This window comes from Symphalangus syndactylus, chromosome 18, assembly GCF_028878055.3.
Source record: "Symphalangus syndactylus isolate Jambi chromosome 18, NHGRI_mSymSyn1-v2.1_pri, whole genome shotgun sequence".
NCBI lineage: Eukaryota > Metazoa > Chordata > Mammalia > Primates > Hylobatidae > Symphalangus > Symphalangus syndactylus.
Window position 1 is genome coordinate 56106125 of NC_072440.2, and position 25505 is coordinate 56131629.

General features: G+C 53.4%; 1 protein-coding gene and 2 pseudogenes across 1 annotated transcript; 1 reads left to right on the forward strand and 2 right to left on the reverse strand.

Moving 5' to 3' along the window:
* Nucleotides 1-4612: 4612 nt before the first annotated feature.
* Nucleotides 4613-7811, forward strand: LOC129468273 (putative POM121-like protein 1). The gene is made up of 2 exons (XM_055253634.2): nt 4613-6027; nt 7556-7811. Coding segments are annotated over exons 1-2 (1296 nt in total). The 5' UTR covers nt 4613-4732; the 3' UTR covers nt 7557-7811.
* A 6890-nt stretch (nt 7812-14701) lies between these two features.
* Nucleotides 14702-19102, reverse strand: LOC129467485 (breakpoint cluster region protein-like; annotated as a pseudogene).
* Nucleotides 19103-23122: 4020 nt separating this feature from the next.
* On the reverse strand, nt 23123-25497 carry LOC129468298 (small ribosomal subunit protein eS10-like; annotated as a pseudogene).
* Nucleotides 25498-25505: the final 8 nt, after the last annotated feature.

Consider the following 25505-nt stretch of genomic DNA (forward strand, 5'->3'; position numbering starts at 1 on the left):
TCACCATGTCCGAGGGGACATGGATGACTCCAGTTGGCATGGCCTTGCCCATCCCTTGGGGCTGCAGCACAGTGGCCACCCTCTCCTCACTGCTGGGAATGTTCTGGAGCTGAGTTGGTGCAGGGAGGGTGAAGAGGCCCCGAGCCCTCTGCACGCCCACCCCTGGCAGCAGTTAGCAGAGGCTGGGGAGAGAAGGGTGTGAGCTCTTGCAGACATGGCACCCCAGGGTATCCTGTGCCAGGGGACACTTTGGCCATGAAGGGACTGTCTGGGCATGGCAAGCTCTGGGGGGCATCAAGGGTGCCCTGACAGCACTTGTAGGGGAGCAGGGTCCCAGTCTCAGCACAGTCCAGTCAGACGGGCCTGGCCTGAGTTCCAACTGCCTCTCCCAGCTGTTTGACCCCAAACATCATGGTTTTCTGGCCTCTGGAATGGAGCTGGGGAGGGATGAAAGCGTTACCGAGGGTGGAAGAGGAACCACAAAGTCCTCTGGAAGGGCATGGCAGCTGTGAGCCTTTCATTCTGAGTATCTGAGACCCCAGGAGGGGCTGGGCGCTCTTCTGGGCTGAAGTCTCACAGTGAGGGGCGGCGGCCACAGCCAGGATGCACCATTCATTGCCATTGAGGAGGTCTGGGAAGAGAGGTGGTTTGGGGGACACCATCCGGGGTCCCTGGGCTGGAGGGTCCCGTCTTTGGAATGGAGGGGCCGGGGACCATTCCAGAACAGTGTCCGGGAAAGAATGGGCTCTAAGCCGGCCGTCCAGCCCCCTCCTGCTGTGTGGGGCTCTGTGCTGACTGCATGGCCCCCCAGCCCCCGGCCTGTTTGATGGCTTCTCCCCTCCCCTCTCTGCTGCCTGGTCCCCTGGAGCTCTCCCTTCCCCACCATGGGGCTGAGTTAAAGAAAAACCTGATTCCAGCAGATGAGGGGAGGAACAGCCCTGCTGGAGGCAAGGTGGGTGTGGGGGGAGTTTGTCTCCCCCGATGCTCAGGCAGTGGCTGGAGGAGCATCTTCAGAGGTGGAGGATGAAAGCTCAGACTCTGGCCTGTGGGTCCCAGCTCTAGGCTTCCCAACCCCCAGGCTCCCCAAAAGGTCTGTAGTGTCCTGGGCACCCAGGCCCCGATCTTGGGGGAAGGGGGCACAGTGCCTCCCACAAGCGGCTCAGCCCAGCCTCAGGGCTCCTGACTCACACCCAGGGCCTCTGGAGTGGGCATCTCCTGCACCCTCCGCTTCCCTCAGCTCAAAACAAGGGCAGGTTCGAAAGGTGCGTGCAGCTCATCGTACACAAGGGTTTGGAATTTCCAACGCGGTGCCTCCAATTTCATAAAATATTGCCCCACTTTAGACATTCTCAAGGAAAGGAAATGGGGGCTGGGAGGGACCAGGGCCTGTGGAGGGTGGGGCTGGGGGAGGCAGCCATGGGACCCTTTCCCCTCTCCTTTCAATCTGGCTCAGATATTTTTAGATGAAATAAAATCTCTGATTCAGTGGTGGTTTCTGCACTGCCCCCAGGGTCTGGGGTCAGAATTCCCCCGCTGGGGCACAATAGGTGCCATTTCCCATATTTGGGGGTTCAGGGAACAGGGTGTGAGCCACGAGGGGAGGGGCTTGGGAAGGTGGGGATGGGCTGCTGGAGGCCGTGGGCCGGCATCCTGGTGTGGCAGCCTCCACCACGGCAGGCAGGTCATTTGGTGCCCAAGGCCCAGGGTCCCCTGTCCAAGGTGAGGAGCCGTGGCTGGGTCTCTGGGGAGGCCAGGCTGCCTGCAGTGGACCGGCTGTACCCTGGAGCCCCGCGCTAATGCCCATCCTCAGATGCTCCCAGCTCCAGCTTGCCTCAGGGCCTTGGCACTGGTGGCCCCTCCCGGTCTCCTGTCCTGTCTTCAGGGCCTATGGCAGCAGCCCCACGTGATTTCCAGCTCTGCAGTCTGCTTTGGGCCGCATTTCCTCATTGCAGGCCCAGCTGGCTCTCAGCATGGTATCTGCCTGGGTGCCCGCATCACAGAGACTGGGGTATGGAGGATGGCAGGCTCCCAGGGACCCTCTGGGCCGCTCTCCAGGTTGGGTGCATGCTGGACGCTCACTCCATTCTGCCCTCCATTTGCCCATGCTCCGTCCACCCAGCCGGGCCAGAGGGTCAGGGATGTGTGGGTGGGTGCTGCGCAGAGGCCCTGGCTATGGGGCAGAGGGCCCAGCGTCAAGACTGCAGCCTGGCCCTGAGCGTGGGCGCAGCCTGGCTCCCCGACTCTCCCTCCCCGTAAATAAAAGATTCCCTTCCTCCTTCCAGCTTGCGCAGCCGCCGCCTGCTCGCCGGCCCGGCCCTTTGTGCCCACGCGTTGCCATGGAGATGGGCGATTCAAAGGCCTGGCACTTCAAGGCTTCCCTCCACTCCTGGCGGGCCGGGGCGGGGGTAGCCGGGATGGTTGCCCGAGCCCCAGTGGGTGCCACCTCCTCTCTCCGTCCAGCAAAATGCCAGATCCTGCCAGGGCTAGGGCACCCACCAACTCTCACTCTGGTGTGAGCCGAGGCGGGCTGATCACGAGCCCAGGAGATCGAGACCATCCTGGCTAAGACGGTGAAACCCCGTCTCTACTAAAAATACAAAAAATTAGCCGGGTGTGGTGACGGGCGCCTGTAGTCCCAGCTACTGCAGAGGCTGAGGCAGGAGAATGGCGTGAACCTGGTAGGCGTAGCTTGCGGTGAGCCGAGATCAGGCCACTGGAATCCAGCCTGGGCGACAGAGGGAGACTCCGCCTCAAAAAAAAAAAAAAAAAAAAAAAGACAGAGTCTGGCTCTGTTGCCCAGGCTGGAGTGCAGTGGCGCGATCTCGGCGCATCACAATCCCTGCCCCGCCCCCGGGTTCAAGTGATTCTCCTCTCTCAGCCGCCCGAGTAGCTGGTACTACAGGCGCGTGCCACCATGTCTGACTAAATTTGTATTTTTACTAGAGACGGGGTTTCACTGTGTTGGCCAGGCTGGTCTCCAACTACTGATCTCCTGATCCGCCCGCCCCGACCTCCCAAAGTGCTGGGATGCGTGAGCCCCCACGCCTAGTCACTATTTTTTCTTTCTTTCGTGTGTGTGTGTGTGTGTGTGTGTGTGACGAAGTTTCGCTCTTGTTGCCGAGGTTGGAGTGCAATGGTGCAATCTCAGCTCACTGCAATCCCCGCCTCAGCAGGAGAGCAGGCATCTTCTGTGATCCACTGGCGGATCTGCAGCCATTGCGCGCGCCAGGTCTTCCCATGCCTTTTGTGCGCGCGCCTCTCCTTCCAGTACCTATCCCGCGAGCGTCCCCCAGCCTCCCGCCATTGCCAGCAGGTGCCGAGATCGCGCCATTGCACTCCAGCCTGGGGGACAAGAGCAAAACTCCATCTCAAAAAAAAAAGATGAAAATTTTGGAAAAATATGGAAGAAACCAAATGGATTTCTAGCTCAACTAAATCGTAATTATTGAGTGTCTATTTTTTGCAAGGAACCATATATTTCATGTCCACAATCAGGGCCATAGTCCCAGCTCTCAAGTGTGGGTGTTTCCTAAGCAAATTGAAGAACACAGGCATAAAAGTGCATTAAATTAATAAACCGTTTTCTCTCTGTCTCTCTCTCTGTCTTTTTTATATTATTTATTTATTTATTTATTTATTTATTTATTTATTTATTTATTTTTTGAGACGGAGGTTCGCACTGTCACCCAGGCTGGAGTGCAGTGGCGAGATCTCGGGTCACTGCAAGTTCTGCCTCTCGAGCTCACACCATTCTCCTGTCTCAGCCTCCGGAGTAGCTGGGAGTACAGGCCAGGCTGGTCTCCAACTCCTGATCTCGTGATCCGTCCGCCCCGACCTTCCAAAGTGCTAGGATTATAGGCATAGGACACCACGCCGGGTCTCTTTTTTTTCTTTTTCTTTTTTTTATTTTGAGACGGAGTTTTGCTCTTGTTGCGCAGGCTGGAGTGCAATGGTGCAATCTCAGCTCACTGCAATCTCCACCTCAGCAGGAGAGCAGGAATCTTCAGTGATCCACGGACAGATCTGCAGCCATTGTGGGCACCTGTTCTTCCCGCGACCTTTTGTGCCCGGGTCTCTCCTTCCACTACCTCTTCCATGCCCCACCCCGTACGCCCGCGGCCGCCGTTCCCGGCAGGTATCTTGCACGGGTACCTTGCAGCGCTAATTAATCCGTTAAGGTTGCTCTGTCACTCGCGCCATTCTGTGCACGCGCACCCACTCCCCCAGCTTTAAAAGATGCGTTGCCCGGCAAACTTGCCGCGCTAATCCGTTAAGGTTGCTCTGTCACTCGCGCGGGTTCTTTGCACGCGCAGCCACTCCCTCAGGTTTAAAAGGCGCGTTGCCCGGCAACTGAAGAAACTGCTGGCTTAGCGGTTGGCCGAGTTGGCAGCTCGACGTGGACGCTCAGAGCCCAGCTCTCGAGAGTTCAATCATCCGACGGTTCCCCACTGCTCCCAGGAGTGGTTACCTGGGCACTTTGTGCCCGTCATTCCTGTCCGGGCCCAAGCCGAGGACCTCCCAGGAGGGCTCAGTTGCCTGGAGCCCGTTCAGCCCATCCCCCAGTTCACTTTGCTTGTGGGATCTCCCGGTTGCTCCTGCCCCTGGACTGAATGGCAGGCCATCCTACAAGCACCCGGACACTTGGCATCAGTGCTATCCAGATAACTGTAAGAAGGTTTTCCGTGATCCTGCAAGCCCTGTGTTCCTTCCTGGTGATCCTGCCTTCAGTTTCATGGCACAGGTACCACAGCAAGCCAGTGCTGTGTGCTCCGAGTTCCAGGGCATCCTCCAGCTCAGCCACTGCACTGAGCACAAGGACTCTCTGTGGGGCCCAGGAGCAGGAAGTCACCCCTTTGGGGCCCACAACACCCGGCCGTCCCCACACTTGTGTCCAGGGAAGGTAGTGTTGAGGGCCCTCAAGGAGAGTGGGGCAGGGATGCCTGAGCAGGACAAGGACCCTAGAGTCCAAGAGAGTCCTGATTATCAGAGAAGAGTCCCCGAGGTCACCAGGGATGCACGCTCTGCATTTAGGCCCCTGCGGGACAATGGAGGCCTCTCTCCCTTTGTGCCCAGGCCCGGGCCTCTGCAGAGAGACCTCCATGCCCAGAGGTCAGAAGTCAGATATAATGAGAGATCCCAGACCTCCTGGACGAGCTCGTGCACAAAACGCAATGCGATCTCCAGCTCCTACAGCTCCACGGGAGGCTTCCCGTGGCTAAAGCGGAGGAGGGGGTCAGCCTCATCCCACTGCCAGCTGACCATCAGGTCCTCAAAGACAGCGAGTGAGGACAGGCCTCAGGCTGTCTCTTCGGGTCACACCCGGTATGAAAAGGCGGCAGATATAGCACCAGGGCAGACACTTGCCCCCAGGAATGGCTCCCCCAGATCCCAGGCCTCTAGGCCCCGTAGACGCAAGTTTCCCCTGCTGCCACGCAGGCGAGGGGAGCCCCTGATGCTGCCGCCTCCCTTAGAGCTGGGGTTCCGGGTCACTGCTGAAGACCTGGCCCGGGAGAAGGAGGCTGCGTTCGAGAGCATCAACAGTGTACTGCGGGGCGAGCCCAAGGCCATCTGGGACTGCAGAGCCTCACGGCCTTCCCACGCTTCGTCCTCACTTGCAACAGGGGCTTCTGGTCTGCCTGCTGTCTCTAAAGCACCCAGTATGGATGCACAGCAGGAGAGACACAAGTCCCAAGACTGCCTGGGCCCAGTGGCCCCCCTAACATCTGCTGCAGAGGTCCCCTCTACAGCTCCTGTGTCTGGGAGGAAGCGCAGACCATCAGGCCCCCTGTTCTCCTCAGATCCCCTTCCTGCCACCTCTTCCCATTCCCAGGACTCAGCCCAGGTCACCTCGCTGATTCCGGCCCCCTTCCTAGCTGCAAGCATGGATGTGGACATGAGAAGCCCAAGCCCTGGCACTTCTGGAGCCAGTTCCAGCCCTCCAGCCACACCCATGGAAATTGAGAGTAGTGAGGTGGACCCAGGTCTGCATTCCGTCAGAAGAAACCCTTTAAAGAGAAAGGCCCAATGGTAATAGGGCACGGGGGGGTGGGTCCTGAACACCAGGGGGCCCCCAAGGCAGCGCACTTCCATGGTGACCGCGGGACCTGGCACGGGGAGCAACTCTGTTGGGGGCACTTTTGTCTTTACTTTCCATCACACCCCTAGGGGACCATTTAAGCCGACGCCCGCAATTGCAAGTCGGGGATCCAGTGCCACTGCAAACAAGGCAGGCTTCACGTGCAAGTCTGGCCCGGCTTCTGACCCTAGCAACCCCACTTCCCGTGTGGGCACAGCAAGGAAGAACCTGGCCTCTAAGGCTCCCTCATGCGCTGTCAGGAGTTCTGCTGGACACAGGTCCAGTGGGCCATCCTCCAGATCATCCTTCTCCATGTGGGGCTTTTGAGCCCATCATAAATTCCTTGCTTAGAGTGAGATCCAGAAGAGTTTTCTCTAGGTTTCCTTCCAAGATTTTTGTAGTTTCGTATCTTAACATTCACATTTAAGTCTTGAAACTGTCTCGAAGTGATTTGTCTATATACTGAGAGATATGGGTCCAGTTTCATTCTTCTGCATGTGGCCATCCAACCCTCCTAGTACCATTCATTGAAGAGGGTGTCCTTTCCCCAGTGTGTGTTTCTGTCGGCTCTGTGAAAGATCAATTGGCTGTGAATATGTGTCTGTCTTTCTGGGTTCTCTCATCTGTCCCATTGATCTAAGTGTCTAGTTTTATGCTAGGATTATACTATTTTGGCTACTATGCACTTGTCAAAAATTTTGTAGTTCTAATTTGCAGTGAAATGGGATGCCTCTAGTTTTGTTGTTTTTGCTGAGCCTGACTTTGGGTCTTTGAGGTCTTTTTTGGTTCCTTTTTATGAATTGTAGGACTTTCCAATTCTGTGAGTGATGACATTGGTATTTTGGTAGGGGTTGTATTGAATCTCTAGACTGCTTCGGGCAGTATGGTCAATTTAATGCTATGAATTCCTTCCATGAGCATGAAATGATTGTCCATTTCTTTCTGCCCTCTTAAATATATTCATCAGTGTTTTGTAGTTTTCCTTGTAGAAATCTTTCACCTCCTTGGTAAAATCTCTTCTGTGGCATACATTTTTCCATGTTGTTGCTATTGTAAATGGGATTGCCTTCTTAATTTCTTTCCCAACCAGACCATTATTGGTGCATAGAAATGCTGCTGATTTTGTTGTTGTTGTTGTTGATTCTGTATTCTGCAAATGACTGTATTAATTTATTTATCAGGTCTAGGGGTTTTCTGGTGGAGCCTTTACATGTTTCTAGATCCAAGATCACATCTTCATCAGACAAGAAGAATTCGACGTCCTCTTTTCCAGTGTGGATGCCTTTTATTGTCTTCTCTTGCCTGATTGTGTGATGTCGACTAGGAGTGGTGAGAACGGGCATCCTCGTCTTGTTCCTGTTTACAGAGGAAATGCTTTCAACTTTTCCCCATTCTGTAGTAGGTTAGCTATGGCTTTGTCGTATCAGCTTTTATTATTTTCAGGCATGTTGTTTTGTTTGTTTGTGTTTTTTGAGACAGAGTCTCGCTCTTGCCGCCCAGGCTGGAGTGCAATGATGTGATCTTGGCTCACTGCTACCTCCGCCTCCTGGGTTCAAGCGATTCTCCTGCCTCAGACTCCCGAGTAGCTGGGATACCTGGCGCATGCCACCACGCCTGGCTAGTTTTCATACTTTTAGTAGAGATGGGGTTTCACCACGTTGGCCAGGCTGGTCTCCAACTCCTGACATCTGGTGATCCACCCACCTCAGCTTCCCAAAGTGCTGGGATTACACTCGTGAGCCACTGCACTCAGCCCTGCCATTTTCAGGTATGTTTCTTCTATACCTAGTTTATTTGTTCCTTGTTTCAAGACATGGTCTTGCTGTATCTTTCGTGTTGGAATACAGTGGCACGATCATAGCAGCAGCTTCGAACTCCTGGGCTGAAGCCACTTCAGCCTTCTGAGCAGCTGAGACTAGCAGTGCATGTCACCAGAGCTGGCTAGTTTTTATTTGTTTGTAGAGATCTATGTTCCTCAGGTTGGCCTTGAACTGTTGATCTCAATTGATCCTCCCAGCTCAGCCTCCCAAAAGCACTGGGTCGACAAGCATGAGCCACTGCCTGGCACAGAGTCACATTTTAACATCACATCCTCACTGCTGGGCTCAAGTTTTGGCAGTGACTGAAAACCCTAAGGGAGAGTTTCTGGTCAGGCCCGGCCCATTCTGTGCATAGGAGGGGAATGGAGAAATGGCCTGTGGATGGTTCTTTTGGAGAACTGGCCAGACAAGCACTGAGATGCCGTTTCCTGGAATACAGGGCCGTGCCACGTCCAGCCCAACTGCCAGGTCCAGGGCCCTCGGCACCATCTAGTTTGGGAGCTCATTCAGAAGTGGCCTCATTTGCCCAAAGCAGCTGGTCTCCCTTCCAATCTGGTCCCATTTGAGAGATGCAACTGGGCCCTGTCTTCCAGGAAACCATTTCAGTGCGTGTGTGTCTTTGTCCCCGCGCTGGCTGGCCTCTCTGTACCGTGAGAACTTGGGTTGTGCAAGGCTCTGCCTGTCAGCTGAGCATCATGAAGCAGCTCTCTTCTGTTCCAGTGAGGCCAACCAGGCTCCAACACCCCTGCCCCGGGTCTGACCATTCTCCCCCTCACCCAGAAGTGACCTCCAACCAGATCCTGCTCCCTGTCTTCTGGCAGCTGCTCTGGGGAAGGGCATTTTGGACTCAAGGGCTTAGTGTGTCATTTTCTGTTTTCTGTTTATTTTTCCGGAGCTGTCTGGGATAGCCCATGTGTTAGTCCATGTACCGCTTCTTCAGAAGGCAATCAGGGCTTTCTTTCAGGGGTGGGTATAAAAGTTCTTGTGGCCAGATGTAGTCACTCACGCCTGTAATCCTAGCACTTTGGGAGGCTGAGGCGGGTGGATGACGAGGTCAGGAGATCGAGACTATCCTGCATAACATGGTGAAACCCCACCTCTACTAAAAATACAAAAAAATTAGCTGGGCGTGGTGGCCGGCGCCTGTAGCCCCAGCTACTCAGAAGGCAGAGGCAGGAGAATGGCATAAACCCAGGAGGCAGAGCTTGCAGTGAGCCGAGATCGCACCACTGCACTCCAGCCTGGGTGACGGAGGAGACTCCGTCTCAAAAAAAAAAAAAACAAGAAAAAACAAAAAAAAGTTCTTGTGACATTTGTGTATGAAATCAGCCTTCACTACATAGATAGGACCAGCACGCTTCCGCAGCATGACTCTGCAATCTTACTACATTTATTTTTTTATTTTGTATTTTATTTATTTATTCCTTTTGAGACAGAGTCTCACTCTGTCACCCAGGCTGAAATGCAGTGGCGAGATCTCGGCTGAATGCAACCTCCACCTCCTGCGTTCAAGTAATTCTCCTGTCTCAGCCTCCCGAGTAGCTGGGACTACAGGCACATGTCACAACGCCCGACTAATTTTTGTATTTTTAGTAGAGATGGGGTTTTGCTATATTGGTCGGGCTGGTCTCGAACTCCTGACCTCAGGTGATCAACCTGTCTTAGCCTCCCAAAGTGCTAGGATTACAGGTGTACATTTATTTATTTCTTTGAGACAGAATCTTGCTCTGTATTTATTAATTTATTTATTTGAGATGGAGTCTTGCTCCATTGCCCAGGCTAGAGTGCAGTGGTGCAATCTCAGCTCACTGCAACCTCTGCCTTCCAGGTTCAAGTGGTTCTCCTGCCTCAGTGTCCCGAGTAGCTGGGATTACAGGTGCCTGCCACCACGCCTGGCTAATTTTTGTATTTTTAGTAGAGACAGTGTTTCACCGTCTTGGCCAGGCTGGTCTCAGACTCCTGACCTCAGGGACCACCTGCCTTGGCCCCCAAAGTGTTGGGATTATGGGCCTAAGGCACAGTGCTTGGCCATATTTATTTATTTAATTATTTAGAGACAAGGTTTTGCTCTGTCACCCAGGCTGGAGTACAGTGGCGCCATCTCAGCTCACTGCAGCCTCTGCCTCCGAGGTTTAAGCGATTCTAATGCCTCAGCCTCCTGAGTAACTGGGACTACAGATACGCACCACCACGCAGGGATAATTTTTTCTATTTTTTTGTAGAGACACAGTTTCACCACGTTGGCCGGGGAATGGTCTCGAACTCCAGACCTTAGGTGATCTGACAGCCTCGTCCTCTCAAAGTACTGGGATTACAGGCATGAGCCACCGCGCCCGGCCTCTCACTACATGTAAATGACGCAGTGGCTGACACCTGTAATCCTAGCACTTTGGGAGGCCAAGGCAGGTGGATCCCCTGAGGTCAGGAGTTCGATACGAGCCTGGCCAACATGGGGAAACCCCGTCTCTAGTAAAAATACAAAAATTAGTCAGGTGTGGTTGTACAAGCCTGTAGTCCCAGCTATTTCGAAGGCTGAGGAAGAAGAATCACTTTAACCAGGAGGCAGAGGTTGCAGTCAGCCAATTTCATGCCACTGCTCTCCAGCTTGGGTGAGAGAGTGAGACACCGTCTCAAAAAAAGAAAAAAATATGATGCCGGGGCATCTCGGCCTGAATACCTGCACAAGCACAGTCATGTCCAGGCCAGGGCTGCCGGTCGAGGTCCAGCACCATCTCTTTCAGCAGAAAGGGAGCAAGCTTACGGGGATGCTGGGGGACAAGATCTCAGGATCTCAGCCTCTGCTCATGGATCAGCTCTGAGACCCCGAGTGAGCTGGGGGGGCTCTGTGCGCATTGGTTTCCCCAGCTGTCAAGTAAAGGGATTGGATGAGGGAGTCTTGTCGAGGTGGAATGACCTCAGATTTGGGGCAGCCGTGAATGATCCCGCTCTCTGGGCCATGCCAGTGGCCCAGCCTCGGCTGAACACAGCCCCAACACTCTGGAATGGGGATGAGGGGGCAGTCAGCTCTTGCTCCTAGTAAGAGAGATGCAACAGGGCTCTGTGGCTGAGCTGGGTGCCTTGCCTCACACCTGTAATCCCAACCTTTGAGAGGCCGAGGCGGGAGGATTGCTTGAGGCTGGGAATTTTGAGAATAGCCTGGACAACATAGCCAGACCCCATGTCTACAAAATAAGAAGAAAACAGGTGCAATGGCACACAGCTATAGTCCAAACTACTTGGCAGGCTGAGGCAGGAGGGTCCCTTGAGTCCGGGGATTGGAGGCTGCATTGAGCTATAATCGCACCACTGCACTCCAGCTTGGGTGACAAAGTGGGACTCTGTCTCTGAAAGAAAAAACAAATCGGCCTGTGAGCATGGGTTTGATTTTCAAACAGGACCCGGAGGGTAGGGACAGACAGTGCTGTCACCCTTAGGTGCTGAACACTCAGAAATGGGCCAGCAGCAGCCCTTTCCTGCCCTTCAGACACCAGATTGGACAAAACAGCACATGGCACTCGTAGCTCTTGCAGTGAGGGTAGGACCCAGTGTCAACCCTTCTGCCTGTGGGAGGGGTTGCTGAGGCCTGCGGAGAGGCCAGGGTGGAGGCTCCTCCCCTTGTGCAGCCCTTGGTGTGGTCTCCACCAGAACGCCAGCCCACCAGTGCAGGGCGCCCCTGAGCCTGCTGCTGCCACGGGCCCTGTCTCTACCCAGGACGTCCCCACACCCTCGCAGTGTCAGGGAAATGATCATGGTGGTGGTGACACTCCGCAGGCAGGGCTGCTGAGAGAAGCTGGGAAGGGTCACACTGCAGGCAGGGGCCCCTGTGACAAGCCCCTCTCACCCCCAGAGGGCTGACCAGGCCACTCACGAGCACAGCCACATCCTGGGAGTCCGAGAAAGGTCCTGGCTGGGCTCAGCCACCTCATTGACAAAGGCCACGGGCAGCCTTTGTCGTGTGAGCCTTGCTCTCCTGGGGAGGCTCAGGCTGACGGCTGATGTGGGCATTGCCGAGGGCAACCTGTGGCCCAGTGGATGTGGCCGGGTCTCCTCAAGCTGCATTCCTTCAAGTAGGACCCAGGGTGCGTGCCCATCTCCAGCCCAGGGCAGCTCCCCTGTAAGCTGGGTGAGCTACTGAAGCCAAGGTGGAAGGCAGCTGACAACACCCAAGGCCCATGCGGAGGTGGTGGAAAGGCTGGACTCAGCAGCAACACCAAATCCCAGACCAGGCAGAAACCACCCAAGACTGACGGGCTCATGCCAGAGCGGTGGCCACAGGTAAGAACCCGGGCCCAGGCTGTGTGTGGTGGGAATCCTCCATGTCCCAGGGCTCAGCACAGCAAAGGAAGACCAGCTGGGTCACCCTGGTGGCCATCTGTCCCTGTCCCACCTGCAGAGTCAGAACAGCCTCTCCAAGGTGGGGATCATCTCTCTCTGCCAAAGCAACAGCGGTCCCTGCCCCAACCAGACTACCCCACTCAGTGGAGTTACGGATGCTGCTCCAGCATCCTAACACTGCCCAGCTGGCGCCTGCCTGTGCTCACCCACACCTCCCAGGCCAGCCGTCCCTACAGCCTGGGCTTGGCCACCATGGCCTGATTGAGCACTGAGGCCTCCTGGGCACCCAGCCCCATCATTGCACCTGCCGCTTCCAGCCCCACCCCACCGGCTCAGGGCTTCTTCCCAGCGGCGCTCATCATGAAATCAACATGCACGAAAGTCGTCTCAGGAAACTTTTTAATGAAAGTGTCGGCAGTTCTTTCCCCCACGGTGGTGTGTAGGTGGTTGAGCTCAGATTGCAGCTGCTAAGACACCAGCCACTTACCGAGAGAAAGCCAGGCTGCTTCAAACCCAGGGCCCGAGGCAAAAAAGCATCACTTCTGGTTGGGGAGTCTGGAAGCCATGCCTTGTGTGAGGTCACACTGGCATCTAGGCCTTTGCCTGCATTGCAGAAGGAGAGCCGGGTCCCCTTCCTGGAGAACGCCGCGTTCCCCAGCCCCACACTGGCTTTGCCACCACACAGGCTTTCGAGCCAGGAGGCGGGTAAGACGTAGCTGTAGACCCAAAGCAACCATCAGCCCTGGGGCCCTGCGGGAGAGGAGCACTTTTAGAACATGGAAAAGTGTGGTCATTCCCATCGTTAGACAACAGACATCCTACATAAATAAAAAGTCATATGGGGAAGGAGGTTGGAGAGGGAACAAACATTGGCCAGATTGATAGACTGGTTTCCAGTTTCAAGGTAACAGATGCACATCATGAGACCAGAGGAGACCGAGACAAGGGCTGGATTTGGCTTTTCTAAGCAACATGTGTTCCTGCGCAGGGCTGGATGGTCGCTGAGACAGAGATGGAAGCCAGGACAGGGGAGCCCACCGGGCCCAGATAGGTACAGAGAGCAGAGGCTCCTGTTCTGTCCTCACCACTCACTAGGGTGACACTGCTTGTAAATGGTGGCTGTGCTCTCCCAGCAAGAAAAAAGCACAAATCAATCCACACTGCACACAGAGGCAGACAGAAAGCCTTCAAGTGGCTCTGTTTTCTGCTCCCTGCCTCGCCAGGTCCACAAGCAGAGAGGAGTGTCAGGCGCATGGCCCCGCTGTCAGGCTCCCCAGTGAGCTGCGGGCTCAGCAGGAGCTGCCCACTGACACACAGGGGCACCCACTCCTCCCACCTTGGGAGCGGTTGCCAGAGTCGCACTGGGTGCTGATGTCACCCAGGGACCCCACACACTTCCTTAAATGTGATCCTGCTTCCCTCTGGGCAGCTGCATCCTCTCCTCCTGCAGGACCATCTGGAAACTTGGCTCTCAGTTTACTCTCCCTTCTCTCCTCTGCCTGCCCCAAGACCCTCTTTCTACAAAAGTGATGCAGTGTTCATGGGGTTATTTCTTGAAAATACTTGGCGTCCTCCATGCTTTCGTTTTCTTTAGCCAGGTGGTCAGGAGGGTTTACAAAGAATGCCTGGGCTCCCCCTCAGGTGCTGGCAGATGGGGTAGCAAATGGTCCTGTGCCTCCACCTGCTCCGGGAGGGAGTCTCCCATCTCTAGGCCTGGCCCCTTCCTAACCCTCCACGTATCCTATTCTGCAGAGACCAGAACCCACTCCTGAGAACACCAAAGCCAGGCGCTTAGAGGAAGACCAAATGCTGCCAGGACACGGATTGTCCAGGGAATACATTCTAGCATCTTCTTAGGTATCTGAATCTGTTAGGAAAAAAAATTAGAAACTACATATAAAACTTAAAAATATTCAAGTATCAAAAGGTTATTTAGGATGAAAGTTTTAAAACAAGTCATCAGCAAGCTGCTACCACCAGGTGGAGACTTTTACAAAAGTTGAGTGAGTCCACCGAGCTGAGAGGACAGAAATGAAGTCACCTGTACTGGGGCAGGGGCAGGGACACTTGGGGCAGGGAGTGTGTGGGCAGAGAAGCCAGAGAAGTCCAGGCCTGTGGAAGCCAAACAGGAGACCGTGGGCCGGAAGGGCGGTCAGGATCGGGGGATGAGGTCGCTCTCCCTGGAGAATGAACCCTGAAGTACGTAGCCTGGGATTCCCTCCCTGGGGGTCCTGTCCCCCGACATTTCACAGGCCTCCTGGAGCTGCCTTCCAACGAGGACAAACGCAGCAACAAAAGACCCATTTCTGCACAAAAATCCTTCTGGAAAGAAAAAGAAGAAAGCCAAGAATGGAGTCGAAACGCTCCCCAGTGCTGACTAAGCCTCTCCAACCCTGTTCTAAGTGGAGTGTGGTTTCTAAGTCAGGGAAATGGAAGAGGCCCCACCCACACAGGCCACGGCCCCACAGGATGAAGCAGCAGCGTTTATTCCAGATACAACATTGAAGGAATCCGGTCACGTTCCCTTCTCCCCAGAGAGGGCACATCTCAACAAGTGATCCAGTAGAAATCTTTTAAACTCTGTAAGCTAAGTTCATAAAAACCACTCCCTTCACCCTGTCTCCCAGGGCCAGGCCTGGACTCCGAGATGCACTGGCTTGGGGCGCCCTCGGGTGGCCACATAGAAAACCCACAGTCTGAGGCCAGCCTGGGGCTTTCAGACCTGGGCGGGATCTACCCAGGCCACCTGTCCTTCTGCTTTGGGCCGCTGTCTCTTGGCAGATGGCCTGACACTTGGGGACGTCCCAAGGATGCCTCAGAAAATCTTGATTCCCACTCTACAGATGGCCTTGATTAGCCAGAGTTTTCCAGGCCGTCTGTCTGCCTCCAGGGGATGGACTGGGACCTTTAGACATCAGTGGAGAACAGGATACTCTGTCTCTTGCTATCCAGGGCAGGGATGGCCTCTAGCCGCAGGAAGTACAGCAGCACCTGGACCTGCCCTCGCAGAGCGGGGAAGAGGAGAGTGGCTCAGAGAGGGGCTCACAGCTGCTGGTGGGGAGGTCTTTGGGGCCCAAGCCTCCAAGTCCACCTCAGGTGCTAGAAACCCCTGCTGGTGTCATGAACCCCTTACAGTGAGACGGGGGTGGGGTGGGGTCCTGACAAGGCATGACTTGTTGGGTGGGGGGGGTTGTTTATTTTAGAGATGCACAGGGCCTTGCTCTGTCCCCTAGGCTGGAGTACAGCGGCTGCATCATGGATCACTGCAGCCTCTAACTCCTGGGCTCAAGCAATCCTCCTGTGTCAGCCTCCAAGGTACCTAGGATTACAGATGTGTGCCACAATGCCTGGCTAATTTTTCTTTGTATTTTTTCTAGAGACGGGGTTTGCTACATTGCCCAGACTGGTCTCAAACACCTGGGTTCGGTTGTCCTGCCTCGGCCTCCCAAAGTGCTGGGATTACAGGCATGAGCCACCACACCCAAACACTTGGGGTGGTTTTAAGCCCCCAGCAAGGTGCACCAGCAGGACCAGGAGGTGGCGTGGGCACCCCCTATCACTCCCATCCATGCAGACCTAGGGAAGTCCCTCTCTCTGAATCTCAGCCACCACCACATACGATGCAAGTAGGAAGATGGGCAGGACTGGGGGTGGGGCAGGCAGAGGCCACCTCTGTCAGGCTGGGGTGGCATGGGCTCGAGACTGTCTTCCCATACCTGAGACATGACCTCCAAGGGCCAGCTGTCGGTCATGGTGATGGGCTGGCTGGGGTCGGCAGGGAGCTTGCTCTCCTTCTCGGAGGGCCGGAGCAGCGTGGGGCCAAAGACAGTGGCGAGGTTGTGCAGGGACATCTTATTGACTGCCTCCTTCTCTGCCACCCTGTAGAGGACTGAAGCAGAGGGTGCTGTTTCAACACCACCACTAGGAGAGAGGAAGAGGGGCTGGGCCGTGCTGGAGTCCTCAGGGAGGGAGTGACCTCGACCCTGTCTGTGCTGCAAGCTGACTCCAGCCGTGGTACTTCTGGGTCCCAGTGGCCCAGGACAAGGGGCCAACTCTGGGCTGGTGGGGTGGTCTCCTCTATGATGTGACTGGGAGGGAAGAGGGGGGTCCAAGTGCTCTGCTGGCCATGGCCAAAGCTCTGAGCTCTTTTTTAAGGCCACTGTGCAGAGGGAGGAGGGTGGCAAAGAGGAGAGGCAGGGGCGGGAGTGGCAGTGGCACTAGTCGCCAGAGGCAGTGAGTGATTGCAGACAGGGGTCAGGGGAAAAGGTCCTCGGTGTTGGGGGTCTGGTGGGAGCAGAGGGGCACCCCGCGGCCTGGGGACTTGGTGCCCCAGGCAGCCACGGGAGAGCTGGGCTACCTTTTCAGGTGGTCTAGAAGGAAAAGGAAGGTGAGCAGGTTGGCCTCTGGCAGGGACAGCAGCACGTTGAGCATGCAGCTGTTCTTTGCAACTGGGTCTGAAAGAGCTGCAAGAGGCGGTGGGTTACTCCTTGGGGTCACAACAAGCCAGAGACCTCTCCGGAGGTGGTCACATGGAGCGCCCGGGACATGAGTCCTTGTGCAGTTTAGGCTTGTCATCATTGTCACACACACAGCGCTGGCCACCAGTGAGGACCCTGTGTGGGGTGTGAACCACCTGAACGCCTTTTCTCTACCTCGCAGGGGTCAGCAGCACCCGGTGAACAGCAGCAGGAGGAGCCGCGAGAGCAGCCGCTCATGGGCAGTGCTGCCCTTAGACAACTCCTGCCACCACCCCCTCCCCAGGGAAGCCCAAGGCAGGGGAGACTCAGCATGGAATGAAACAGGGGAGTGAGGGACACAAGGAGGTGGGAAGTGGGAGGGTCCCAGCCCCACCAACTACGCAGAGACCCCCTTGTTGTCCTGGACACCACAGGGGCACCTGGAGGCTGGGAGAGCAGGTCCTCTGTGCATGGGCCTGGGAGGCAGACCTGCCCTAAAGGTGATGCAGAGGCTACAGGTGCTGCAGGCGCCAGTGCCCCCTCTAGACATCAGCCTCCAGGTTGACTAAGGGTCAGGTCATGTTTGAAACCATGCTTGGCTGGACCAGGACCCGTGGCTAGAGCACCTGGGCACCCTCCTTCAGCCCTGGTCGGCAGGAAGGACCGCAGACTTTAGGACCCCACAGCACGGCAGTGCTGACCATTTCACCCACTTGGCCTCCTTGAGAAATGCGGATGGGGAGCCCTCTGGGGATAGGCAAGGCCTTCCAGGACAGGCTCGGTTCTGGTCCCCTGCTTTCTGAGGTTGGGTTAAAATGCCGACCATGGCAGAGGGGGCACAGCTCGGGTTCCCACACCTCACTTTTCACAGCCTCCAAGGGCAGCAGTGCACGTGGAGGAGACGTCTCCCATGAGGCCAAGGCCTCCAGTGCTCACCGATGCCCTCTGCGAAGTTGGGGTAGAACTCGTCAGTGAAGAGGGCTCGGGCAGCTCATGGAAGTACAGCTTCAGCGTGCCCGTGATGGCGTTCACGTCCATCTCGCTCATCACCACCGACACATCCTTGTTATCTGGGAAGAGCACGGAAATGCAGCAGCCTCCTTGAGGATCCCGAGTGAGTCACCCGCTATCCCTGCCTTGGCTAAAGCACCGTCCCTGCCACACTGACCACTGTGCGGGTCCCTCCCAGGCTTTGAGCAGCTCATCCGACTCCTCCCAAGAGCTGTGCATGGTTCTGTGTCTGCAGAGTTGATGGGGGTGCGTGAGCATTCCCATTCCTCTTCCCTGCTTGGCCTGATGTGATGGCCAGGAGGAGGCCAGTGTGGCAGGATGCAGTGCCTGCATGGGGATTGGGTGGCTCTGCCCTGTGCATAGCAACCACCCCTGCACCAGTATCTTCTGATAGCAGGAAGGCCATGGGAGAATCTGATTGGTTTCAGTGTTTGAACCTGTGTCTTCCTTTGGACCCAATTGGCCATTGGTGCTTACATCCTCACCACAGGCCAGCTCCATTCTGGGCCCCCAGAGGGAGGTGAAACTACCACAGGGCCCTCCCAGGGATGCTGGGCACTCTAGGGATCCTGGTCAGGGTGGGTGGTGTGTGCTGCAAAGAAGGGTCTGCAGGCACAAAATCCTGTTGCTTTGAAGATACTGGGAAGGACCCTCTGGGGTCTCAGTGCCCTCCCCTGGCATTTGAGGCAGGTCCGGGTCCTTCAAAGCCTGTGAGGGTTGGTGAGATGGAGGCCGAGATGCTGCAGCCCCGGCCTGAGCTGAATTTCATCAGTGCCCTCTGCCCACCTCATCCTCACACAGGGCAGTGGACATACTGCACTGAGTCCTGGGCTTCCACCTCCTGTTCACCCCCAAGGCAGGAAGACCAAGGCCCCACAGAAGCCCCTGGTCCACCCCACCAAGTGGCATGAGTGGGTACGATGGTGTAAAAACTGACTTCTATAGAAGCTGTTTGTACAACTCTTGTTTTCTCTTTTTTAAAAATAATAACACAGTAAATGAAGAAAAGACAGAGAGAAGGATGTGACATGCCTGGGCCATGGAGCACTCTGGGATCTCATCTCGGACACCACTGCCCACACCTCCATCCCGCCCAGCGCAGGCCGACACTCACTGACGTTGAAGGCTGCCTTCAGTGCCTGGATGTCTGCGGCCACTCCAGACACGTGGTAGATGCCCACCTCCTCCATCCCTCGGTGCTTGATCTCCTCCACGCCCTGGCACATGATGTGGGGCACCTTGGAACTCTCTCTCCTGCGGGAGAAGGGAATGTTCTCAGTGTCCTGACAGCCCTGCTTGGGCCATAACACAGGAGACCTGCTCCCTATCTGCACACCCAGAGGCGGGGTGAGGATGGTGACGAAGGTGCCCAGGTCTGGGGCTGCACACAGAGCCTTCTGCATGCCTGCCCTCCCTCTGCAAGCTCTGTCCTCATTGCATGTACTTTCTCAGGAACCTTTCAAGCGGCCAGAACCCCTGCAAATCACACATGATCTTTGCGGGAAGGTCAGGAGGCTTGTCTAAGTAAAGTCAGCACAGGAAGGGCATCTGACAGATTCCAGGCCTGGGGTTAGCAGCCTGTGCCCCCAGCTGGGAGATCAGACCCGGTGTTGGTCCTGCCACCCACGTGCTGTGTGAGAGGAGAATCCCCAACCCCTGCCCTGGGCCTGGGCCTTAACACACATCCGACGAATGAATGAAGGGTTGCCTAAGCACCAGTGCTCCAAGTCCTGCGATGCTAAGTGCTTTTCTCCTCTGAGTCTTAGCAATGGACAATTCCAATACCACCACACAGGACACTAGAGTAAGAATACTTCAAAGTTAGAACACAGTGCTGTGCAGAGGCCTTAACTTTAGTTCTGTTTTGCAACTGGATCTAGGAGCACATCAAAGCTGCTTCTCAAGCCACCCTCATTAGCAGGGCTTATTTGGGGGAGCTGTTGATGGAGTCCTCGCTGCTCATGCCCAGAGCCCTCCCAGAGTGCTATGCAAGTGGCTGCCGTGCAGTTGGGGGTGAGGTGTGGTGTTTAGACACAGATAGGAGTCCAGGGTATGACTGATGGATGCCCCGGCCCATGTGACCAGCAAGGTCAGGGGCCTAGCCAGATTCCATCCTGGGGAAGCAAATGAATTCTCAGAGGAAGTGATCTGTGTCTGCATGAACTGCTCTGAAACCAACAAACAGGCTTCTCTTGGCAACTGACTCGTGACAAAGGGTTCAAGGTCGTTTGAAAAAAAAAAAGGGAGCGGGGAGGCAGTGGGTCCTGGAAAAGTAAATTGTTTATTTTACAATAAGAAATTGATTACTTTTTTTTTTTTATAATGGTGGAAAATTAGAAGTGATTGTGAAAACGATGTCTACCCGCCTTGCTGATGAGTAGGATGTGATTTGGCTCTGTAGGAAACTGAACTTGCAGAACTTAAGAATATTGATTTATAAAGGGCATGGCCATTGACGCAGTCCATCTTATGCAAATCTGGATGCCATAAATAATATTTAAAAATGAAAGTATTGGGGTGGAGGTTGCAGTGAGCGGAGATCGCGCCACTACACTCCAGCCTGGTTGACAGAGTGAGACTCTGTCTCAAAACGAAAAAAAAAAAAGAAGCCATTCCCAACATTGCTCATCAAATTATGACCATAAATTTCTAGGATCAGACTAACGGCTAAAGAGACTGACGCATCAACACCAGGCAGAGAATAAAGCAGATTTTTTTTGTTTGTTTTAGAGAGCCTCTAGGAACTTGAATAATGCATATGCCACACTCTTAAGACCCGGTGGGTCTTAATCAGGGATGTTCATTAAAATGCTGGAAAACTGTAAAGACTTCTAGGTCCCATCCAAGGAGATTTTGCCTCTGATTGACTGGATAGTGGCCTGGCCATTGGTATTTTGAAAAATCCCTCCAAGTGATTCTTTTACATCCCAGATAGAAAACCCTAAATTAAAGGTGAAAAAACCAGACACCAAGAGGCATTTAAATAAATGTCAACTTTAACTCCACAAAGCATCTGGTTGCATGTCGACAGAAAGAGAAGGAAAGAGGGCCCTATATCTGGATAACTTAGAAATGTGCTCCCCCTAGCAAGATATCTACTAAAATTAAAACCATATTTGAAGATGCTGGCGCTGTGAGCAATATATAAATGATGCATGTAACGTCATTTAATATGATCGTATTTTTAAGAATGAGTTTGGTGTTTTCTAGCTGTTAGTTTTTCCAAATATCAATATAGAAATTAGTCTTCTGCAGCCGCAGAGGCAATTCAGTTTCCAGCTTGCTTGCATGTGGCCTAGAGCCAACGTGGCCCAGGGCATCTCTGATCCACCCCTCCCCACAACCACCAAAGCCAAAGACAACCAAATGCCTTGGACCACCTGGTGAGAGAGGTAGCTGCATGGCAGTAAGAGTCCTGCTCTGAAGTGACAAGAGCCTTAAGGCCTAGTTTTGACTTACTGCTAACTTGCTAACACTGCACACTTGCTGAGTGATCTCGGGTGAATCCTTTCACCTCTCTGATGTTCACTATGAAATGAGAGGTCAATGGTCAAACTTAAACACCTTCAGAGATTGGGTAATATCAGTGAGTAAAATGGACCAGGCACAGCACAAAGTGGAATGGTGCAGACTGTGGCAAGTTGAGAACTTATACCTCTGTAAAGGGGGCAGCCACCACTCAGTTACTGCAGATTACTCTATCTTTGCTGAGGACAGTTGCACAGGTAGTGCACTGCAGAAGAGTAACACCTTAGAGGGGGTGTCATTTGCATCATAGATGCAAAATTCACAGGTGAAGACTGATGTAGTTTGTCCCTAAAGTTTTGCTTTGATTTGCAGATATTTATCCATGGCAGTTTCCTGAAAGATGTCTATAGAAGGTTTTGAGGAATGGGAACCTTCTAATTTGCTACTAAACTAAACCCCAAGGGCCCATTATATGCCAGCGCGGTCCTAGAGATTCCACGCTCATTCAGTTCCTTTTCATCATAGGAAGTGGGCATTATAATATTAGGTCCACTGTAAGAGCTGGAGGCTGGGCGTGGTGGCTCATGCCTGTAATTCCAGCACTTTGGGAGGCCTACCTGTGCAGATCACGGGAGGCCAAGAGTTTGAGACCAGCCTGAGCAACACGGTGAAACTCTGCCTTTACAACACATAAAAAAAGTTAGCTGGGCTTGGTGGCATATCCCTGTAGTCCCAGCTATTCAGGAGGCTGAGGTTGGAGGATCGCTTGAGCCTGGGAGGTCAAGGCTGCAGTGAGCCCAGATTGCACAACTATACTCCAGCTTAGGCCACAGAGCAAGACCTTGTCTCAAAAAATAAAATAAAATAATAAAAAGAAAGAAAGAGAAAGGAACAGATCAATAGGTACAATAAAGTAACGTTTGTATAAAGAAAGCAAAAGAACATATTTGTTTATTTGGATATTTGTTTATATTCATAAACTACCTCTAGAAAGATACCAAGAAACTGAATCTATTTGGTTGCATCTGAGAAACTACAGGAATAGGGATGGGGTTGAGATGGTGCCTTCTGAATTTTGAAATATACAAATGTATTGTCTATTTAGAAATAAATGGGCCAGGCGTGTTGGCTAGGCCGGGTGCGGTGGCTCTTGCCTGTAATCCTAGCACTTTGGGAGGCTGAGACTAGCAGATCACTTGAGGTCAGGAGTTTGAGACCAGCGTGGCCAACATGGTGAAACTCCGTCTCTACTAAAAATACGAAAATGGCCAGGCGCCGTGGCTCACCCTTGTAATCCCAGCACTTTGGGAGGCTGAGGTGGGCGGATCACCTGAGGTCAGGAGTTCGAGAACAGCGTGACCAACGTGGAGAAACCCCATCTCTACTAAAAATATAAAATTAGCTTGGTGTAGTTGCGCATGCCTGTAATCCCAGCCACTCAGGAGGCTGAGGCAGGAGAACTGCTTGAACACGGGAGATGAAGGTTGTGCTGAGCTGAGGTTGTGCCATTGTACTCCAGCCTGGGCAACAACAGCGAAATTTTGTCTCACAAAAAGAAACAACAACAACAAAAAAAAACCACACACAAAAATAGCTGGGGGTGGTGGTGGGTGCCTATAATCCCAGCTACTCAGGAGGCTGAGGCATGAGAATTGCTTGAACCTGAGAGGCGGAAGTCGCAGTGAGCCAAGATCAGGCCTCTGCACTCCAGCCTGGGAAATAGAGCAAGACTCAATCTCTAAATAAATATATAAAATAAATAAATAAATAAATAATATTAAGACAAAAATCATAAGGACATTACATAAACCACGTTATGCCAGTGATTTTTTAAAATATCAAAACAGGCAGTTTTATAGAAAAATATAACTTCAGGCCAGGTGGGGTGGCTAATGCTTGTAATCCCAGCACTTTGGGAGGCCAAGGTTGGCAGATCACCTGACCTCAGGGGTTCGAGACCAGCCTGGCCAACCTAGTAAAACCCCAACTCTACTAAAAATACAAAAATTAGCTGGGCGTGGTGGCACATGCTTGTAACCTCAGCTACACAGGAGGCTGAGGCTGGAGAATCACTTGAACCTGGGAGGCGGAGGTTGCAGTGAGCCAAGATTGCGTGACTGCAACAGAGAAACTCTGTCTCAAAAGAAAAATATAATTGCATAAAAATGAGGTAGGGAGAAACAGAAAAGTTTGTCTAGATCTAGAACCATTAAAGGAATTGAATGTTTATTTTAAAATCTGTATCCCATCCCCTCAAAAATCTCACAAAAAGACAAAACCAAAGAAAAGCACCTGGCCCAGATGATTTTACAGACAGCAAACATTAAAAGAACATAAAGTTTTTATCTTCTACATAATTTTTTAAAATTAATTAATTTATTTATTTTTGAGGGAAGTCTGGCTTTGTAGCCCAGACTGGAGTACAGTGGCGTGATCTCCGCTCAGTGCAACCTCCGCCTCCCAGGTTCAAGCGATTCTCCTGCCTCAGCCTCCAGAGTAGCTGGGATTACAGGTGTGCCCGGCTAATTTTTTGTATTTTAATAGAGATGGGATTTCACCATGCTGGTCAAGCTGTTCTTGAACTCCCAACCTCAGGTAGTCCACCCGCCTCGGCCTCCCCAAGTGCTAGTTTTACAAGCCTAAGTCACAGTGCCCAGCCTACATAATCTTTGAGAAAAAGAAGCAAATGGAATTCTCCCCAACTCACTGTGAATTTAGTATAGGCTTAAAACCAAACCAGACATAAATAGTACAAGGAGGCAAAAGTATAGACTAACTTCTTATGGACATATATGCAAAAATGCTAAATAAAATATTAGCAAATAATGCAGCAATGGATTAAACATGTATCACGACCAAGTTGGGGTTTTCCTAGGAAACTAAGATGATGTAATAAAAGAAAAAACTATTAAAATAGTACAAACTATCAAAGGAAAAAACCAGTAGGATCATTGCAACGGGTTCATTTGCGACATAACACAATTTTTTTCTTTTTTCTTTTTTTTTTTTTTAAGTCTTTTTGGCTGTAAGTTTATTCAATGCAAAATAATCCTCTCCAATTTTACTGAGGTGGCTGACGGCGTCCACGACCAAATCCGCCTCTAAACTGGAATTCGGTTGCTGACCCAGCCCCAGCCTGGGCTTTCTTGTCGGCACCGGGGGCACAGCACTCCCTCTGTAGGTATCTCTGTCGGCCTCCCCTCTTGTGAGTCTTGCAGGTCGCTCACCCTCCAGAACTTTAGACCCAGGCCTGCCAGTCCCTGGACGGCTGCGGCGTAGGGTGGGAGGCACAATCTCCAGGGGCAGATGAAGGTAATCACGGAGATACTGGATACCCTCATTGGTAAGGTACCAGTAGAAATGTCTCCAGGCAAACTGTTCCTTCACGTAGTAGCCTCGGGACCACATGACGTGAAGGTTGGGCACATTCTTTTTTTTTTTTTTTTTTTTGAGCCGAGTCTCACTGTCTCCCAGGCTGGAGTGCAGGGGCGCGATCTCAGCCCACTGCAACCTCCGCCCCCTGGGTTCAAGCAATTCTCCTGCTTGGCCTCCCGACTAGCTGGGATTACTGGTGTCTGCCACTGCGCCCGGCTAATATTTTTGTATTTTTAGTAGACACAGGGTTTCACCATCTTGGCCAGGCTGGTCTTGAACTCCTGACCTCGTGATCCGCCCGCCTCGGCCTCCCAAAGTGCTGGGATTACAGGCGTGAGCCACCGCACCCGGCCGGGCACATTCTTGTCTGCCAGCTCCAGGTGCTTAGGCATGTGGACATCCTTCTTGACCACCGTGACTTCCTCTTTAAAAAGGAGTTCATAAATGGCAATCCGGTTCTTCTTAGGCATCAGCGTTCTGGGGAGGAGCAGCCGCTAAGGCGGCAGGGTGGCCCGGATGGGGGCCGATGGAACTCGAACTCCACCAGAATTTCTTTAATATTATTTGCTCGCTTATTTTTTTGTCTGTTCCCTTATGTACCGGGAGTGCCAGGGGGACAGGGCTTTGTGTTTTCCTCACCACTGTCAGGCTCATGCATAGCACAGTCCTTGGCACACGGTAAACACGTTGAGGAGAACCTCTGGGACTAGCGGACTCTGAGCATCATTCCGGTGGGCCCAGAGCAGCCTCTGAAGGGATCCGCCTTGCCAGGCTCCAGCCCAAGACCTGACGCATGCGCACCGGCTGGCCGGCTACTTTTTTTTTCTTGACCGGCCAAGTTGCAGGGCGCCTGCGCGACGCAGTGCCGAGACGGACGCGAGCCGGAGATAGGGTAAGGGGAGGGGGTGGTGGTGGGGGACAGCAGCGCCTGCGCAGTGAAGGAATGTAGGCGGGGCCTCCATA